Here is a 17,326-nt window from a genome sequence, read left to right as displayed (position 1 = left end):
TCATTCTGTCCTGAAGTTGGTATATTTTTTAATTCAACCCTCTTCAGAATCATTTTGATGTCCTTCAACCATGAGTGTTATTTCACTTCATTCTCCTTTCATTTCTACCAGGGTCTTCTAAATTTCACCTGGCCACCTGTAACCTTTCTAATTTCTTTTGCTCCCAATGCAATATCTTGAACTTATCCATTTTAGTGTTAATTATACAGTTTCCTGATGCCGTTGCTATTGATTTTATTTCCTCTTATACAAAATATTAAAAGTTCTGAGTACACTTTTAGGTAAATACCCAAGAGAAGGGAAAGAAAAACAGATACCTGCATACCCATGTTCATAGCAGCATTATTCATAATAGCAAAAAGATGGAACAACTCAAGTGCCCAGAAGAAAGGATAAACAAGAGGTGGCACAAAAATACAATAAAACAGTAGTCTCAAAAAAGAAATTCTAGTATATGCTACAACATAAATCAACCTTGAAAATAATATGTTAAGTATAAGTCAGACTTAGAAGAATAAAAATTGAATGATTCTACTTATACAAGGTACTAGAATAGGCAAATTCAGAGGCAGAAAGTAAAACAGAGATTACCAGGGGCTATAGAAGAGGTCAATGGGGGGTTGGAGGTGGGGAAGGAAGGACATCTTTAATACTTTTAACAATAAAGATAAATTAAATAAATGGATCAGAGTGGAAAGCTACTTTAATGTTAACTACAAAGAAACTATAAGTAAATGTATTAGTTTTAAAGATGATACTTTTAGTCTTAAATGAAATTAATGGGAGTAATTTGTCTTCATGATGCCCTGAAAATATTAGGGAAAATAAATTAGGAAATAAATTTAGTATATGAAAAATTATTAAAATATCCTATACATAAGGAATAAAAAGTACATAATATATGATGTGAAAAGGCAAAGATAACAAATGACTTAGAAAAAAAATTCTATTCTTAAGTAAAGAGAAAAATGTAAAGTTGTATAAAAAAGCTAAAAGGATGGGTGGAAATGAGTTTAAAAGGCAGTTTAAGAGTAAATTGGACTGTACTGTTAAAAAGCAAAGCATTTTTCTATTTTTAAGATATGTTTGGACAATATGTAGGCAACACTTTTCTTGGAAATAAAACCTGATCAGGGTTACAAGACAACAGAGGAACAATGCCAGTGATTTATCAGATATAGAGAAGTATAAAGGAGGTAATATGGCAAGTTTCAAGGCTGAGTACATAGGAGATGAATATAATATCTCAAGTTAACTAATGGGGCAGCCATGTACAACAAATAGTTATAGGAGACAGTCATAAAGCAAATTCAATCAGCAGTCCAACTTAGTGGCAGAAGGCAAGTGGAGATCAGCAGCAGAAGTGCTAAACAATCTGAACCTACATATATCACAGGCATAGATTGGGCAGGGCAAGATCAAGCAGGCAGATGGCATAGGAGTGCCGACAGACAATGCTGAGCAGTCTAAAATGCTAAAACAGCAAATGGCTATGAGAGTAACAGGCCATTTGCTGCTGGGCAAAGCACAGTGAGTAAAGAATGCAAATTAATCAGCAGATGAGTAAAGTGGGGCAAAAAAAAAATAGAGAAAAAAAATCAAAGGCAGTCAAAGCAGGAAGACAGAATAGCAGAGAGGCAATGATAGATCATCAGAAGCAGTTGGGTAGGGTAGTGAAAAGCTGTCAGCAGGGGAACAAAACACCATTCAGGAAAAAAATGAGACAGAGTGAAGCAATCTCCTGAATTTGGTGTCTTCCATCTAGGAAACAGTCACGAGTAAACTGCATATGAAAATCCATAAGAGAACAGCACACAAATGGAAATAGCTAATGGATCTGAACTCTATTGCCCAGAGATACAGAGTGACCCTAGAACATAGATACATACAATCCACAAGAAAATTAAACAGATGGGAAAATGGGTTGAAGCATTTTTATAATGACAAAAAAAATCAAAACACTAGAAATTATTAATCTGGAAATGATTGGCTGGGATTGAAGTCTTCGCTTACCCCTTTCTGGAGCCCACAAAATGGGAATGTTGGGAATTTCTGCAGCAGAAAAACAGAAGAGAAAAGGGATTTCTGACTCCCAGTTTGAGGAAAGCAGATCAAATTTAGGGCTGTATGAACTGGTTCATGGAAGTAAGAACCAGCCTGAACCTTCACCCTTCCTCAGAATCAAGCCATTTCTGAGGTTTGAGAAAGGTTTAGGAAGCCCTCACCCCAGCATTTCCCACAACCGCCCCTTTCACACTTACCTCCAGTGCAAACAGTTTCCAGCAAGGAGGTACTTGGGAAAATTCACTCCCATGTTAACACTATGGCAAAGTTTGAGGATGGCCTACTAATGGTACTTTCTGTGTAGGTCAGATTTCTGACTCAGTGGAATCCCTTCTACCCTTTGTGTGTGAGCAGATGGGACAGGTTATTAGAAGCTACCTATCTCTTTGAAAGTGAATGAGAAAAGAAGCAGGGGCAGAAATACCATTAAAGAAAGTAATACTAATCAATACCTTGATGAGCTCATCAATTGTCATGGGCTTTAATTCCATTAAGATCTTGATGACTCTAAAAAAAATAGTATCTCTAGCCAGACTTTTACTCTGAACTCCAGATGCAAATATCTAACAGCCAACTTAACATCTCTACTTGGATATCTTAAAGGCAGTTCAAGTTTCCATGATCAAAGTAAAACTCCTGATCTACCTCTTCAAATCTACTCTTCCCACAGTCTTATCCAGTAAATGGCAACTCCATCCTTCCAATTGCCAAGTCAAAATCCTGGGTATTATACTTAACTTTTTTCTTACTCCAATCTGTTATCTCTACCTTCAAAATGTATCAATAATGTATTTTTCACTAACTCCACCTCTATATCACTGGTTTACTAGTAAGTCACTATAATTTTTCACCTGGATTATTTCAATAGCCTCTTAAATGGTTTCCCAGTTAAAATACAAGTCAAATCATGCCACACCTCTGTTCAAAACTCTCCATTACTCTAAGGGTAAGATACAGGTCCTACTTGATCCATGGCTTATTCCCTCTCCTACTTTAGATGTTTACTCAAATGTCACCTTATCAACGAAGCCTTCCTTGATGGCCTTATTTAAAATTACAATCCTCTTTCCTGCTACCTATCCACCTCCCCTGGTATATTTTTATCCATAGTACTTATCACCATCCCTAATACAACACTTGTTCCTTGTTTACTTATATTTGTGTCACCCCACTAAAATGTGAATTCTAAAGAGGCAGGGAATTTTGACTTCTTTGGTTATTGCTATATTCCCAATATCTTGAACAGTACTTGGCATTTAAAATAGGTATTCAGGACATATTTGAGTCTGTGAAGTGTTAATTTCTTGTGGGACATCTCCTTTCTCTGTCTTAAATTCTCACAGCAATCTTCTGAAAGCTCAAAAACTATGGGCTTTTAATTAACAGAGTATATGCTAGTACAGAACAGGAGTGTTCTAAAATAGGGTTAGCAAACCACAGCCAATGGGACAAATCCTACCTGTTGCTTTTTTTTTTTTGGCATGGCCTACAATCTAAGAGTGATCTTTCTATTTTTTAATGATTGAAAAAAAGCAAAAGAAAAATATTTCGTGATATGTGAAACTATATGAAATCTAATTTCAGTATCTATAAATACAATGTTATTGGGGTAGAGCAAGGCACATTCATTTATATCATCTTATGGCGGATTTTGTGCTACAGGGCTGGCAAAGGTGAATAGTTATGAGAGAGCTCATACATCCTACAAAGTCTAAAATATTTACTATATAGACCTCTAAAGAATAAGTTTGCTGACCTCCATCCTAAGGTATTTTTTGTTTTGTTTAGAAGGCAAAGAGTAATAACTAATGTTTGAACAAAGATAAACTGGAGCATCATTGTGAATACTGTTGCTATTATCGCTCAAGATAAACATGAGGGAAGGTCCATTTATACTAAGATTTGCTTTCAATATTACATAAAAGCAGCCCTCATTTCTCTAATTATTATTTAATACTAGAGGCTCAGTGCACGAATTCGTGCACCAGTGGGGTCTCTTGGCCTGGCCTGAGGGATTGGCCGAAACCAGCTCTCTGACAACCCCTGAGGGGTCCTGGACAGCAAGAGGGTGAAGGCCGGGCTGAGGGACCCCACCTGTGCACGATCAGGGTCGGGGAGGGACACGGGAGGTTGGCCAGCTGAGGAGGGACTGAGGGAGGGGTCCAGGGCATGCCAGGCCTGTCTTGCTCAGTTCCAATCTGCCAGACCCCAGCAGCAAGCAAACCTACCAGTTGGAGCATCTGCCCCCTGGTGGTCAGTGTATGTCAGAGAGCAGTTGAGCAGCCTTAGCAAATCATTAGCATATTACACTTTGATTGGTTGAACAGCCAACAGGATGACTGGACACTTAGCATATTAGCCTTTTATTATATAGGAGGATTGATGATGATATTCATTAATCTACCCACTACACAGAAACACTCTATCTTAAGGGACAGGGTGCAGTATAGAAAAGTCTTAAAAATGGCAAAAAGAGAGGAAGTGAAGGAGGAAAGTAAATAGGGCCAACAAATAGATCACATATCAAAGTACCATAATTAACTGAACCTCTAAGTACCCTGTTTAACAATAGTGGGAAACTGGCATCGTGTGAATCTCTTTTGAACCAAATCAATGGTGTTACAATGCTAAAGTGAATTCATGATAATGGAGGTCTCCTATACAATGTAGTCTTAAATCAGAGCAAGCAACAGACACATTTTAATAAGATTCCATTACATTTATATAATATACAAAACTAACAGCTATCTTCTCATTGGCTCAAAAGCATATATTTTATAGAGAAGTATTTTTTAAAATTTGAAAAATCCTATTTGAAATCACCTTCTAGTCAAAACTGACCTATCTTCTCAGTACATAAAGTTTTATCCTGATAATTATTACATGAAAGGATATTATATCATGCTGTAATTAAACTATAGAAAGCGAAGAGGAAGGTGAGGGGAAAACACACTTAAATTACTCCAATGATATACATCACTACAATGCTATCTTCAATCTTCATAGAATCATATAATTTATTTCCTCATATCAATTGGTTCTTCCAGCACAATCAACTGCTTCTTCTGCATTATTGCCTTTGACCTTCAATATCTCTCTCAGGGAAACTGATGACAATGCATTTTCAGACAACATACTGACAAAAGCTTTACTGCTTCTTTCATCTCGGCATCTTTTGAAGGAATTTGGATTCTTCCTGTAAGTTCTCATCATTGTGCCTGTCATTTATGATTATCTGTAACAGTTTCTCCCTCCATTGGACATCTGTCCTCTATTCTTTTTTTTTTTCTTTTTTTTTCTTTTTTAATATTTTATTGATTTTTTACAGAGAGGAAGGGAGAGAGATAGAGAGTTAGAAACATCGATGGGAGAGAAACATCGATCAGCCGCCTCCTGCACATCTCCCACTGGGGACGTGCCCGCAATCCAGGTACATGCCCTCTACCGGAATCGAACCTGGGACCTCTCAGTCCGCAGGCCGACGCTCTATCCACTGAGCCAAACCGGCTTTGGCTGTCCTCTATTCTTTAATAGCAGTCATGTTCTTTCCAAGTTCCAATATGAGGAAATAATACTTGTAAATTACTAGAATGATTCCAAGTAGTTTATTTTGTTATATGAATCCACTTTCTGACTCTCTATTATTAGTTCCATGTTGCCTTTTTTGGCAGGCAGTAACAAAATTACAAATATTCTGCCCTTCTAATACAGTGATATCATTCTAAGAAGCTCAGAGGACTTGACAGATATAAATCTATTTGTTATCATTTTACTACATTTTGCATGAAAAGCAACATTAATTCCACTTTACAGATGGAACTCTAACATAAGAGATGAATACACATTCTTTATTTCAGACAATAATAAGGAATATCCTGAAATTTTCATTCCTGAAAATGTATCTGTAGATAAATATGCTTTACCACTTGTATTTGCAATTTATTTAATGATATTTAGTTTTCAATGCCTTAGCACATAATTTGTAAAACTGAAGTATTCAGATGACAGCCTCTGTTCATTTACAAGAGTATGCTTATGAGGGTAAGCTGAAAAGGTGATTTTAAGATGATTTTAAGAAAGGTGATTTTATCACTTTGACAGATTTAAGGTAGAAAAAATCAATATCTAGCATGTCATCTCTGTTTCTTTTTACTTCTTCACAACTACACTGTTGTAAACTTTAGGTCCTTATCTTGATGGGTTTTTCCCCAGAAAAAAATTCTTTCAATATTTACTCAGCTATTATCTACTTACTTTTTTTTAATATATTTTTTATTGATTAAGATATTACATATGTGTCCTTATCCCCACGTTACCCCCTACCTCCCCCCGCTCATGCCCTCACCCCCGCCCCCCCCGTTGTCCGTGTCCATTGGTTAGGCCTATATGCTTGCATATAAGTCCTTTGGTTGATCTTTCTCCCTTACCCCCACCCTCCCCTACCTTCCCTCCAAGGCCCGACAGTCCAATCAATGCCTCTCTACCTCTGGATCAGTCCTTGTTCATCAGTTTATGTTGTTCATTATATTCCACAAATGAGTGAGATCATGTGGTATTTATCCGCTCTCCAGTTCCATCCATGCTGTGGCAAATGGTAAGAGTTCCTTTTTCTTCTTCCTCTTCTTAAAGAATACCTTTCAGCATTTCATATAATGCTGGTTTGGTGGTAATGAACTCCTTTAGCTTTTTCTTATCTGTGAAGCTCTTTATCTGACCTTCTATTCTGAATGATAGCTTTGCTGGATAAAGTAATCTTGGTTGTAGGTTCTTGCTATTCATCACTTTGAATATTTCTTGCCACTCTCTTCTGGCCTGCATGGTTTCTGTTGAGAAATCAGCTGACATTCGTATGGGTACTCCCTTGTAGGTAACTGACTGTCTTTCTCTTGCTGCTTTTAAGATTCTCTCTTTGTCTTTTGCTCTTGGCATTTTAATTATGATGTGTCTTGGTGTGGTCCTCTTTGGATTCCTTTTGTTTGGGGTTCTCTGCGCTTCCTGGACTTGTAAACCTATTTCTTTCACCAAGTAGGGGAAGTTTTCTGTCATTATTTCTTCAAATAGGTTTTCAATATCTTGCCCTCTCTCTTCTTCTGGTATCCCTATAATTCTGATGTTGGTACGCTTGAAGTTGTCCCAGAGGCTCCTTACACTATCTTCATATTTTTGGAATCTTTATTCTTTTTTCTTTTTCGATTGGGTATTTTTTGTTTCTTTGTATTTCAAATCTTTGACTTGATTCTTGGGATCCTCTTGTCTGCTGTTGGATCTCTGTATATTATTCTTTATTTCAGTCAGTGTATACTTAATTTCTAGTTGGCCCTTTTTCATATCCTCGAGGGTCTCACTAGATTTCTTGAGGGTCTCACTAAATTTATCGGCGTTTTCCATAAAATTCTTGAAAAACCTTATAAACGTGGTTTTGAACTCTATATCCAGTCGTTTGCTTTCCTCCATTTCTGTCATTTGTGACCTGTTTCTTTGTCTCCGCATTTTTTATGCTTCCCTGTGTTGGTAGAGTGGTTTTGTGTGCTAGGTGTCCTGTAGGGCCCAGTGGCTCAGCCTCCTCAGTTACCTGAGGTGGACACTCTTGGTGCATCCCCTTGTGGGCTTTGTGCACAGTCTTGTTGTAGTTATGCCCTGATTGTTGTAGGATCAATGGGAGGAATTGACCTCCAGGCCAATTGGCAGTGAGAATTGGCTGTGTCTGCAGTGGGAGAACTTCTGTGCTGAAGACACCCTTCTGGGACAAGACTTGCTTCAGGGGGGCTTTGGTGCTCACCGAGTCTGCCCCTTGGGTGTGTCCCTTATGGATCTGAGGAGTTGTAATCCGGATGGACCCCCTCTGACCACTGGGTACACCGGCTCTTGGAGGTTACCCAGCAGGAGCTATGGAGAGAACTGCAGATTCCCCATCCTTTTTTGGAGTTTGGAGGTGCCCTGATGAGGCCCAGCTGTGAAGCAATGCAAGCTGCTGTGGGGCCTTGGGCCTTCTCTTGGAAGTTCTGGGTCTGTGGCCCCACTGCAGTTTGTTAGGTAATTTTCAGGTTGCAAAGGGCCAGGGCATTCATATGCAAAAGCCTCTGCGGCAGCCTGGGTGGGGCGGGATCTCAGGGAATCAAAGGGTGGAGCAAGGAACTATGGCAGATTCTCAGCCCTGCCCTATGGGGCCACGCGCATCTCAGTGTCCCGACAATCCAATTGCTGCAAGCACCTCTGAGGGAAAGCCGCCCTTGAGTTCTGAGTTCTGCCCGCTGCCAGACAGTCCAGTTTCTCCCCGTATGAGTCCTGGGTCCCCAGAGACTTCCGGGAACTGGAGTTCAGAGCAGTCGGGAGCCTGTGACTCCCTCTCAATTCAAAAAGACAGCCGTGTCCTCAGGTACCAGCCCCTTTCCACGCACTCTCGAGCCTCCGTACCTTTGTACTTTACTTCCGCAGCTCCTGACCCTCAATGTGCCTTTCTCTTTCCTTCTAGTTGTAGAATTTCCACTCCACCAGCCTTCCTGCAAGTTTTGGATGATGTCCGTTTTGTCTGTAAATTGCGTTTTGAAGTTGTTGTAGGAGGCAGCAATTTCGGTGTTTCCCTATGCCGCCATCTTAGTTTCTCCTGCTATCTACTTACTTTTTAAGCTAATGCTCTTTCTACTTATATTGCAGGTAATAATAGCAAATATTTATGTGGCAAATATTGTTTTTAGTGTCCTACTTATATTAATTCACAACCTACCCATGAGTTAAGTATTTTTATTCTCTTCATTTTACACATAAGAAATAAGTATAGAAAATTAGTAAAGTTGTATAAGGTTGCACACTAGGAAAAGGTGAATCTAGTATTCAAACCTACGTGCTTTTAATCACTATGTTATGCAGCCTCATATATGGTTAAATGGGCAACACCGTTTTTTCTAGTAAGAGCTCTATTTAGACATAAATTTTGTCATAATAAATAAATTTGTATTTTACTGATATGATCTCTCTTCACCAAACAGGTACCCCCCAAAAAGCTGAGTTTACATATTCTGGTACAGTGTAGGCATAAAATTAAGCATTATACTTAAGGGAAAATAAAGATAGCATTTTATTTATGGATTCTTTATACATGAAATTTGTTTTTGCCTTATACTCAAAATTTCAAAATTCTGACCTTGAGTAGCAATATGCTTTACTCTGTTTAGTGTGGCTATGTGGAATGGGAGCCTTTCAACATAATAATTTTAAATGCAATGTCACTTATTGTCCTAATTACTTCATCTAAGTGATTTTGTACCTGTAACTTTTCCACTGGTACAATTGTACTACAAAGTTTTTCTTTTTGTTTTTTTAACATATTTTTATTGATTTCAGAGAAGAAGGGAGAGGAAGAGAGAGACAGAAACATCGATGAGAGACAATCATTGATTGGCTGCCTCCTGCACGCTCCCTACTGGGAATTGAGCCCACAACCTGGGTATGTGCCCTAATCAGGAATCAAACCTTGACCTCCTGGTTCATGGATCGACACTCATCCACTAAGCCACATTGACTGGGCAGGAGTTTTTCTTTTTAATGAATAAATAAAATAGGGGGTGAATGTCTTGGGAAAGTCTGTAGCTATTGGGGAAAAAAATGAGTGCAAAAATATTATTAAAGTAAGTGGACCTAAAAGGGAAATGTAGTGTTTATCTTCAAATATTTGAACTGTCATGCAAAAGAGGACTTTAACTTCTTTTGTACATTGCAAAGGGCAGAATTAGGACTACTAGGTAGAAATTATAAGGCATCAGGTTTCAATTTGGTATGTTTAGACTTTCAAAGAATTAGAGTTCCACAAGCAACAAACCCCCAGATGAAAGAAATAATGATAAAGATGTTTAGACAAAGGCAAAGTACGAATGATAAAAAGGAGATGGTAGGACTTTGAATATAGCATCTACTCAAACTTTGAGAAACTGTGATTCCTCTATTATGTTATTTGTAATTTTACATAAAATAAGCTAACTAAAGATTCAACACTGACAAAATCTATAAGAAAATATTCCTTGATTTTCTTAATTTTAAGATTAGTATTAACTGAAAGGTTTCCAAAGGGCAATTCAAAATTGGAACTTGGTACTTCACAACATTTTAAATTTTATACACAAATAACTATATTTGTAGGTTACAACAGGAAAAAACACACACCAAACAAGGCACAAAAAATAATCTTCAAAAAGAATGACGTTAGATCTACTGAGGAATGTATTGATATGCACTTCAATTAAATGCCAATTCTCAAAAGGGTCTATTTTTAGAGAGCTTTGATGGCAGGATTTTACTGTGTGTACTGGTTGATAGTAGACTTAAGAATTCTGGTTCCTAAGGAATCTCTGAATAATGACAGTTGCTATTTTTCATCTCTACAGATGGCACTATTCTAGCTGATCTAAGAAAGAGATTTAAATAACATAAGTCTATTCTGCTGGTTTGGGATGAAATGTTCTGTAAATACCAATTAAATCCATCAGGTCTAGTGTGTCACTTAAAGTTTTTGTTTCCTTGTTGATTTTTTATCTGGAAGATCTATCCATTGATGACAGTGGGGTGATAAATTTCTCTACTATGACTATATTGCTGTGGATCTCTCCCTTAAAGTCCACCAAGAGGTTTTTAATATATGTATGTGTATATATATATATATATATATATATATATATATATATATATATATTTAGGTGCTCCTATATTGAGTGCATATATGTTAATAGGGTCATAGCCTCTTGTTGGATCGATCCCTTTAGTATTATGTACTGAATTTCTTTGTCTCTTGTTATGTCCTTTGTTTGAAGTCTATTTTATCAGAAATAAGTATTGCTACCCCAGCTTTTTTTTTTGTTTCAATTTATATGGAATATTTTTTTCCATCCTCTAACTTTCAGGATGGAGGTTGGTCTGAGGTTGGTCTCTTGTAGACAGAATATATACAGGTTGTGGGTTTTTTTCTAACCTGACCGGGAATCAAACCAGCAACCTCTGGGAGAACGGGATGACAGCCAATCAACTGAGGCACAACAGCTGGGCAGGGTCATGTTTTCTTATCCATTCAGCTACCCTATGTCTTTTGACTGGGTCATTAAAAAATAATAATTAATAAATAAATAAACAAATAGACAGAGGATAGAGAGATAGATAACATAGTCTAGTTTATCCATCTTTCTATGTAAAGTGAATTCTCTTCTTTCGCCAGGAAGATTTTCTTAATTTTATCTTTTATTTTAGCTTGATAAACATTTCCCCTTCTTCCTTGCTCCTATCAGTAATATCTTCTTCTCTCCTAATCTACTTTTTTTCTCCCTCAATTTTAGCTCAAATTCTACTTTAATAAAAATTTCCCTGATTACTCAGTTCTCTCTTAATCTTTCCCTTTTAAGAAATATTTTGCCCAAATTGGCTGAACATTTCAGGTACTAGGTTTATACTGTCTTGATTTGTCAGCCAAGTGACTATTTTAGGAGAACATGTACTTTAGCATTTGCTCAATAAAGCCCAAAGTGCTTGATAAATACTTGCTAAATGGAACAAAGACTATGAATGTTTTTAGCAAACAGGTAGTTCCTAAGTGTGCCTATACTTTACAATATTAACTGTTTTTCAATGGATAATGCAAAGTAATTATAAACCGTAAAATAAAGTGGACTATTACAAAAATGCTACCCTGAATATTACATACCTGAGTGATTTAAAACCACTTCCCAATAATTTTACACTACAGAGGAATTAGAGACTCAAAACAAAATAAATAGGTTAGGTAGAATATCAGGAGGTATAATTCAACTGCAATAATAATCTACATTCTTCATACCATAAAGATTATAGAAATTCTTACTACTGTTCCTTTGCCCTATGCCTTAAATAGCTAATGGGGAAATGTTGACTTACATCTTTATTATTATATTTTTAATATATTATTATTGATTTCAGAGAGGAAAGGATAGATAGAGACAGAAACATCAACGATGACAGAGAATCACTGATCAGCTGCCTCCTGTATGTCCCCTATTGGGGATTGAGCCTGCAACCTGGGTATGTGCCCTGACTGGAAATTGAACTGTGACCACCTGCTTCATAGGTAGAAGCTCAACCACTGAGACACACTGGCCGGGACATCTTTATTTTTTAGACATATCCACCAGGTATTTTAGTAGCTAACAACAGATACCAGAAATCCCATGACAAATAGCAGAACTATTTGGGGCTGCCATGTCTAATTAGAGGTAATAGGTAATCTATACTAATAATAGCCTAGGTGGTCGTCACCCCTTCACACCCTAACGTCATCAGAAGATGGCTGTCACAAGATGGCCGTCACAAGACGGCCATCACAAGATGGCCATGTGCACAGCGGAGGCGGGGCCTGGCGGAGGAGGTGGGTTGCGGCCGGGGAGGGCAGTTGTGGACAATCAGGCCGGCAGGGGATGGCAGTTGTGGGTGATTAGGCCTGCAGGGGAGGGCAGTTGGGGATGATCAGGCTGGTAGGAGAGGGCAGTTGTGGGCGATTGGGCTGGCAGGGGAGGGAAGTTGGGGGCGATCAGGCCAGCAGGGGAGCAGTTAGGCGTCAATCAGGCCGGCAGGGGAGGGCAGTTGGGGGCGATCAGGCAGGCAGGCAGGTGAGCAATTAGGAGCCAGCAGTCCCAGATTGCAAGAGGGATGTCCTGCAGTCGGACATCCCCCCAGGGGTCCCAGGTTGGAGAGGGTGCAGGCTGGGCTGAGGGGCCCCCCCACCCCCCGAATGAATTTCATGCATGGGGCCTCTAGTAATATCAATAAATGAGAAAGAAAAAGGTAAAGAAAAAACAAATGTTTATCAAGCACCTACAAAGGTGCCTTGCATTATACAAGGTCCTTTTACATGCATTATTGTTAGTAGCTTGGATTACTTTAGGCAAGGCAATAAATTGATTAGTATTTCCATCTTTAAAACAGATATAACAATAGTGCTTGCCTCATATGGGTGGTTTTTTTTTTGAAGGCTAAATGAATGAACATATGCTTTAAACAGCACCTGACACATAGTAAATGCTATATGCAAGTGTTAGTTATTATTATTATTGGCTACTTTTATTATCTCAATTATTAGAAAAACAATTAGCTAATTTAGCAGATAAGAAAACTGAACTTTGAATACATTAATTTACCTTAATTTCATAGTTTAGTGGTAGAGTAGGGATTTCAAATTCAGGTATGTCTGACTATTTCCACTATATCATATTGCATCTGAAAATGTTTAAACAAAGATAAGACATGGAGACATATTTTTCATGTTCAGGACCATTTTGTAAAAATTATAGGAAGTGCTCCTTAAAGTGGCATAAAAAATATAACATTCTCTGTCCATAGAATAATGACATAGTTTATTCAATCTAGTTTTAAATATTTCAAGTTAAGTGTTTCTTGTATTGTTATCAATTTCATATCATTGAGTTATTCTGTTAATACAGAACAATTTTAAGATACTCAAAATCCTAGCCTAATATGGTTATTTTTAGCTTTACTATGTGTAACAGGTATTTTATTATTGTCAGAACAATCCTAGAACTAGAAAATAAAAATTCATAGAGTTCTAGAGTACCAGTATACAGAATTTTGCTAGGGAAGTAATCATGTTTTCTAGCCAATTCTGATATATACTTGAAAACAACTATACATTTTAAATGACCTATGTTAGAGGTCAAATTATTTCAAAAGTGTTTCTGACTGTATTTTCTATGTTTTACTTACTTTCCTGTGACTATTTTGTAACTGCCAATTTATGCTTCGCAGTCCCTTCCCCTCAATATTGTAATAACTAAGTATAGTGTCAGTTGGGTGTAGAAATATTGAGGGGAACACTAAGCTGTACAACTGAAACCAATCCTATCTAATAAAGAGGTAATATGCAAACTGACCATCACTCCAACACACAAGATGGCCGCCCCCATGTGGACACAAGATGGCCGGCAGGGGAGGGAAGTTGTGGGCGATCAGGCCAGCAGGAGAGGGCAGTTGGGAGGGACCAGGCCTGAAAAGGAGGGCAGTTGAGGGTGACCAGGCCTGCAGGGGAGGGCAGTTGGAGGGGATCAGGCCTACAGGGGAGGGCAGCTTGGGGGAACCAGGCCTGCAGGGGAGGGCAGCTGGAGGGGACCAGGCCTGCAGAGGGCAGTTCGGGGGAACCAGGCCTGCAGGGGAGGGCAGCTGGGGGGAACCAGACCTGCAGGGTAGGGCAGTTGGGGGCGACCAGACCTGCAGGGGAAAGCAGTTAGGGGTGACCAAGCTGGCAGGGGAGGGCAGTTAGGGGCAATTGGGCTGTCAGGGGAGCAGTTAGGTATAGATCAGGCTGGCAGGGAATGGTTAGGGGGTGATCAGGCTGGCAGGCAGAAGTGGCTGGGGGAAATCAGGCAGGCAGGCAGGCGAGCTGTTGGGAGCCAGCAGTCCTGGATTGTGAGAGGGGTGTCCGACTTCCCGTTTAGGCCTGTTCCGGTTGGATAGGGCCTAAACGGGCAGTTGGACATCCCTCAAGGGGTCCCAGATTGCAGAGGGTGCAGGCTGGGTTGAGGGACACACACACACACACACACACACACACACACACACACACACCCATGCACGAATTTCATGCACCGGGCCCCTAGTCCTAAATAATAAAAGGCTAATATGCAAATCGATTGAACGGCGGAACGACCGGTCCCTATGACATGCACTGACCACCAACAGGCAGATGCTCAACACAGGAGCTGCCCCCTGGTGGTCAGTGCACTCCCATGGAGGAGCACCGCTCAGTCAGAAGCCGGACTCACGGCTGACGACAGCAGCGGCGGTGGTGGGAGCCTCTCCCGCCTTCGTCACAGTCGGACATCCCCTGAGGGCTCCTGTACTGCAAGAAGGCACAGGCTGAGATGAGGGACCTCCCCACCGGCCCCCAAGTGCACTAATTTCATTGCCCGGGCCTCTAGTACAAAATAAAATTGAAAGAAAAAATTATTTCAAAAACAGAAATTATTCAACATGGTGTTTTTGCTATGCTTCTCTGAGAGTTTTTCTGATTGCTAAAATGTTGAATGTTAACTTTTAGGTGAAGTTGTTAAGTGTAAATTTTCACCAGTGTTCATAAGAGTCACCAATTGAGAATCATTAACATATAGTCAGTAAATTAGGGCAATTATGACTTCTTCCTTTTACTTACACAGAATTCTTGATTTTGAAGCATTATAACATAAGGAAGAAAAATGGTTAATAACTGCATGAAATACCTGACTTATAGTATACTCACACATACAATTGTAAAATATATGTTTTAACAAATTGATTATAGAAAATTGTATAAAATAAATAAATTTCCTGGTATTTAAAAAAAATGCCTAATAACCTAAGTGGAAAAACATTTGTAGAAAGGCTGAGATAGTAATCTGTTCCAAAGAAATATAAATATTATAGGCTATATACAGAATATATCTTCTGGAATTCATAATCTTTTCCTATACAGTGGGGCCTTGACTTACGAGTTTAATTCGTTCCGTGACGGAGCTCGTAACTCAAATTACTCGTATGTCAAATCTTAAAGTGAACGAGTGAGACACGTGATGCTGGGCTGATGTTGTGGCATTCACTGTGATGTTCACTGCACCAACTAGTGGTGGGGTATCTGAAGCTGGCTTGTAACCCGAATTTTAGCTTGCACCTCAAAGCAAAAAATTGGCCGAGAGACGGCTCGTATCTCAAAAAACTCGTTAGTCGGGACACTCATAAGTCAAGGGCCCACTGTAAATTCATACTTTGTACCAAATTTTAAGCATTCTACCCTCTTCAGCACTGGTCATTTTGTCAGATGCCTCACTTACATAATGAACCATAAGGAGCCTTTTAAATGAATATCCCTTACATCAAATTTATAGTTTTCTGAAATTTTTGCTATTCTTCCTTTTGTTTATTTCATTATGAATAATTATATCAGGACACGTTAGGAGTAATTGCTAAGAACAACAGTTTGAAATATTTTAAGAGTGAGATTTTATTTAATGTATTATAAATTAATTAATTGGACCAATCCAATTTTAAAAGTTAAACATTTTATATATTACTTAGCTTATTTTTTAAATTGAATTTATTGGAATGACACCGGTTAACAAAATTACATATGTTTCAGGTGCACAATTCTGCAACATATCATCTGTATACAGTATTGTGTGTTCACCATCCCAAGTTTCCGACCATCACCATTTATCTTCCATAGAATAAGGGATCTTTTATTTTTGTTATGCTATATTGTCTATTAAGACAATGGGGCAATACATTTCCTTATTGCAGAAAAGTGTTCTTTTTTACTTTCTTTGCTCCTTCTAAAATTAAAAATTTAAGAAATGAAGCCCAATAACATTTGTGATTACTAAAGAACAAAGGTAAAAATCAAGAAAATCAATCTTAAAAATAAAAAAAAATTGACTAAAGATGACTTACTGCCATCACCTAATGGAACAGGGGTTGGCAAACTTTTTCTGCAAAGGGGCAAGATGGCAAATATTTTAGACCTTGCAGGCTATACCAGTTTGGTTGCAACTACTCAGCTCTGCTTTTGTAGCTATAGGCAATATATAAATGAATTAGTGTGGCTGTGTTCAAATAAAATTTCATTTATGGAAACCGAAACTTGATTTCAAATAATTTTCATGTGTCACAAAATATTCTCCTTTTGATTTTCCCCCTACTCATTTAAAAATGCAAAATCTATTCATTAGCTCACAAGCCATACAAAAAAGATGACAGATTGGATTTGGTATACAGGCCATCATTTGCCAACCCCTGTGTTAGATTAAGAATTTCTTGAGGATAGGGACCTGCCTTATTCATTTTTTAACTCTAGTAACCTGTATCGCACTGGATACATATTAAGAATTAAAAATACCAAACTCATCTGATGAATGAATGAGTGGATGGAACCTAATGTGTATGCTAGACTTTTACTTAACTCTTAATTTATTATCAAAACAATACATTAGTATTCAACCCTTTATTTTGGTGTGGCCTATTACTCTAAAAGTGGTGAAAGTTATTTTTACCCTGTAAATATTGAGTAGCTTAATATTTTCTAATTTATCATAATACATTAAACATTCTTTGTAAGTATATACATCTTTTAATGCTTCTTAATCTTTTATTCTCTTCTCAAATTTATGTCTAAAGAGCTTTCACTTCACCTCACTTATATGTCCTTAATTATACTTCTATTTTCTAAAAATAATAAAAAATTCTTTATGTAATAATACCTATTTTGGAAATA

At 38.1% G+C, this 17,326-nt stretch overlaps 1 protein-coding gene across 16 annotated transcripts in view; it reads right to left on the bottom strand.

Moving 5' to 3' along the window:
* GPHN (gephyrin) overlaps positions 1-17,326 on the bottom strand; it is a 439,201-nt gene that overhangs the window by 222,124 nt on the left and 199,751 nt on the right. For 8 of the 16 annotated variants that reach the window (XM_036310162.1, XM_036310186.1, XM_036310177.1 and 5 more), the window contains exon 5: positions 2,014-2,052. The exons of the other annotated variants lie outside the window; for them this stretch is intronic. In XM_036310162.1, the coding sequence (XP_036166055.1) occupies positions 2,014-2,052 (39 nt within the window). The remainder of the gene's footprint in view (positions 1-2,013; positions 2,053-17,326) is intronic. 16 annotated transcript variants of the gene reach the window in all.

This window comes from Myotis myotis, unplaced genomic scaffold (assembly GCF_014108235.1).
Source record: "Myotis myotis isolate mMyoMyo1 unplaced genomic scaffold, mMyoMyo1.p scaffold_m19_p_1, whole genome shotgun sequence".
Taxonomy (NCBI): domain Eukaryota; kingdom Metazoa; phylum Chordata; class Mammalia; order Chiroptera; family Vespertilionidae; genus Myotis; species Myotis myotis.
Note: the sequence above shows the minus strand (reverse complement) of the source record. Positions and strands in the feature narration are given on the sequence as shown.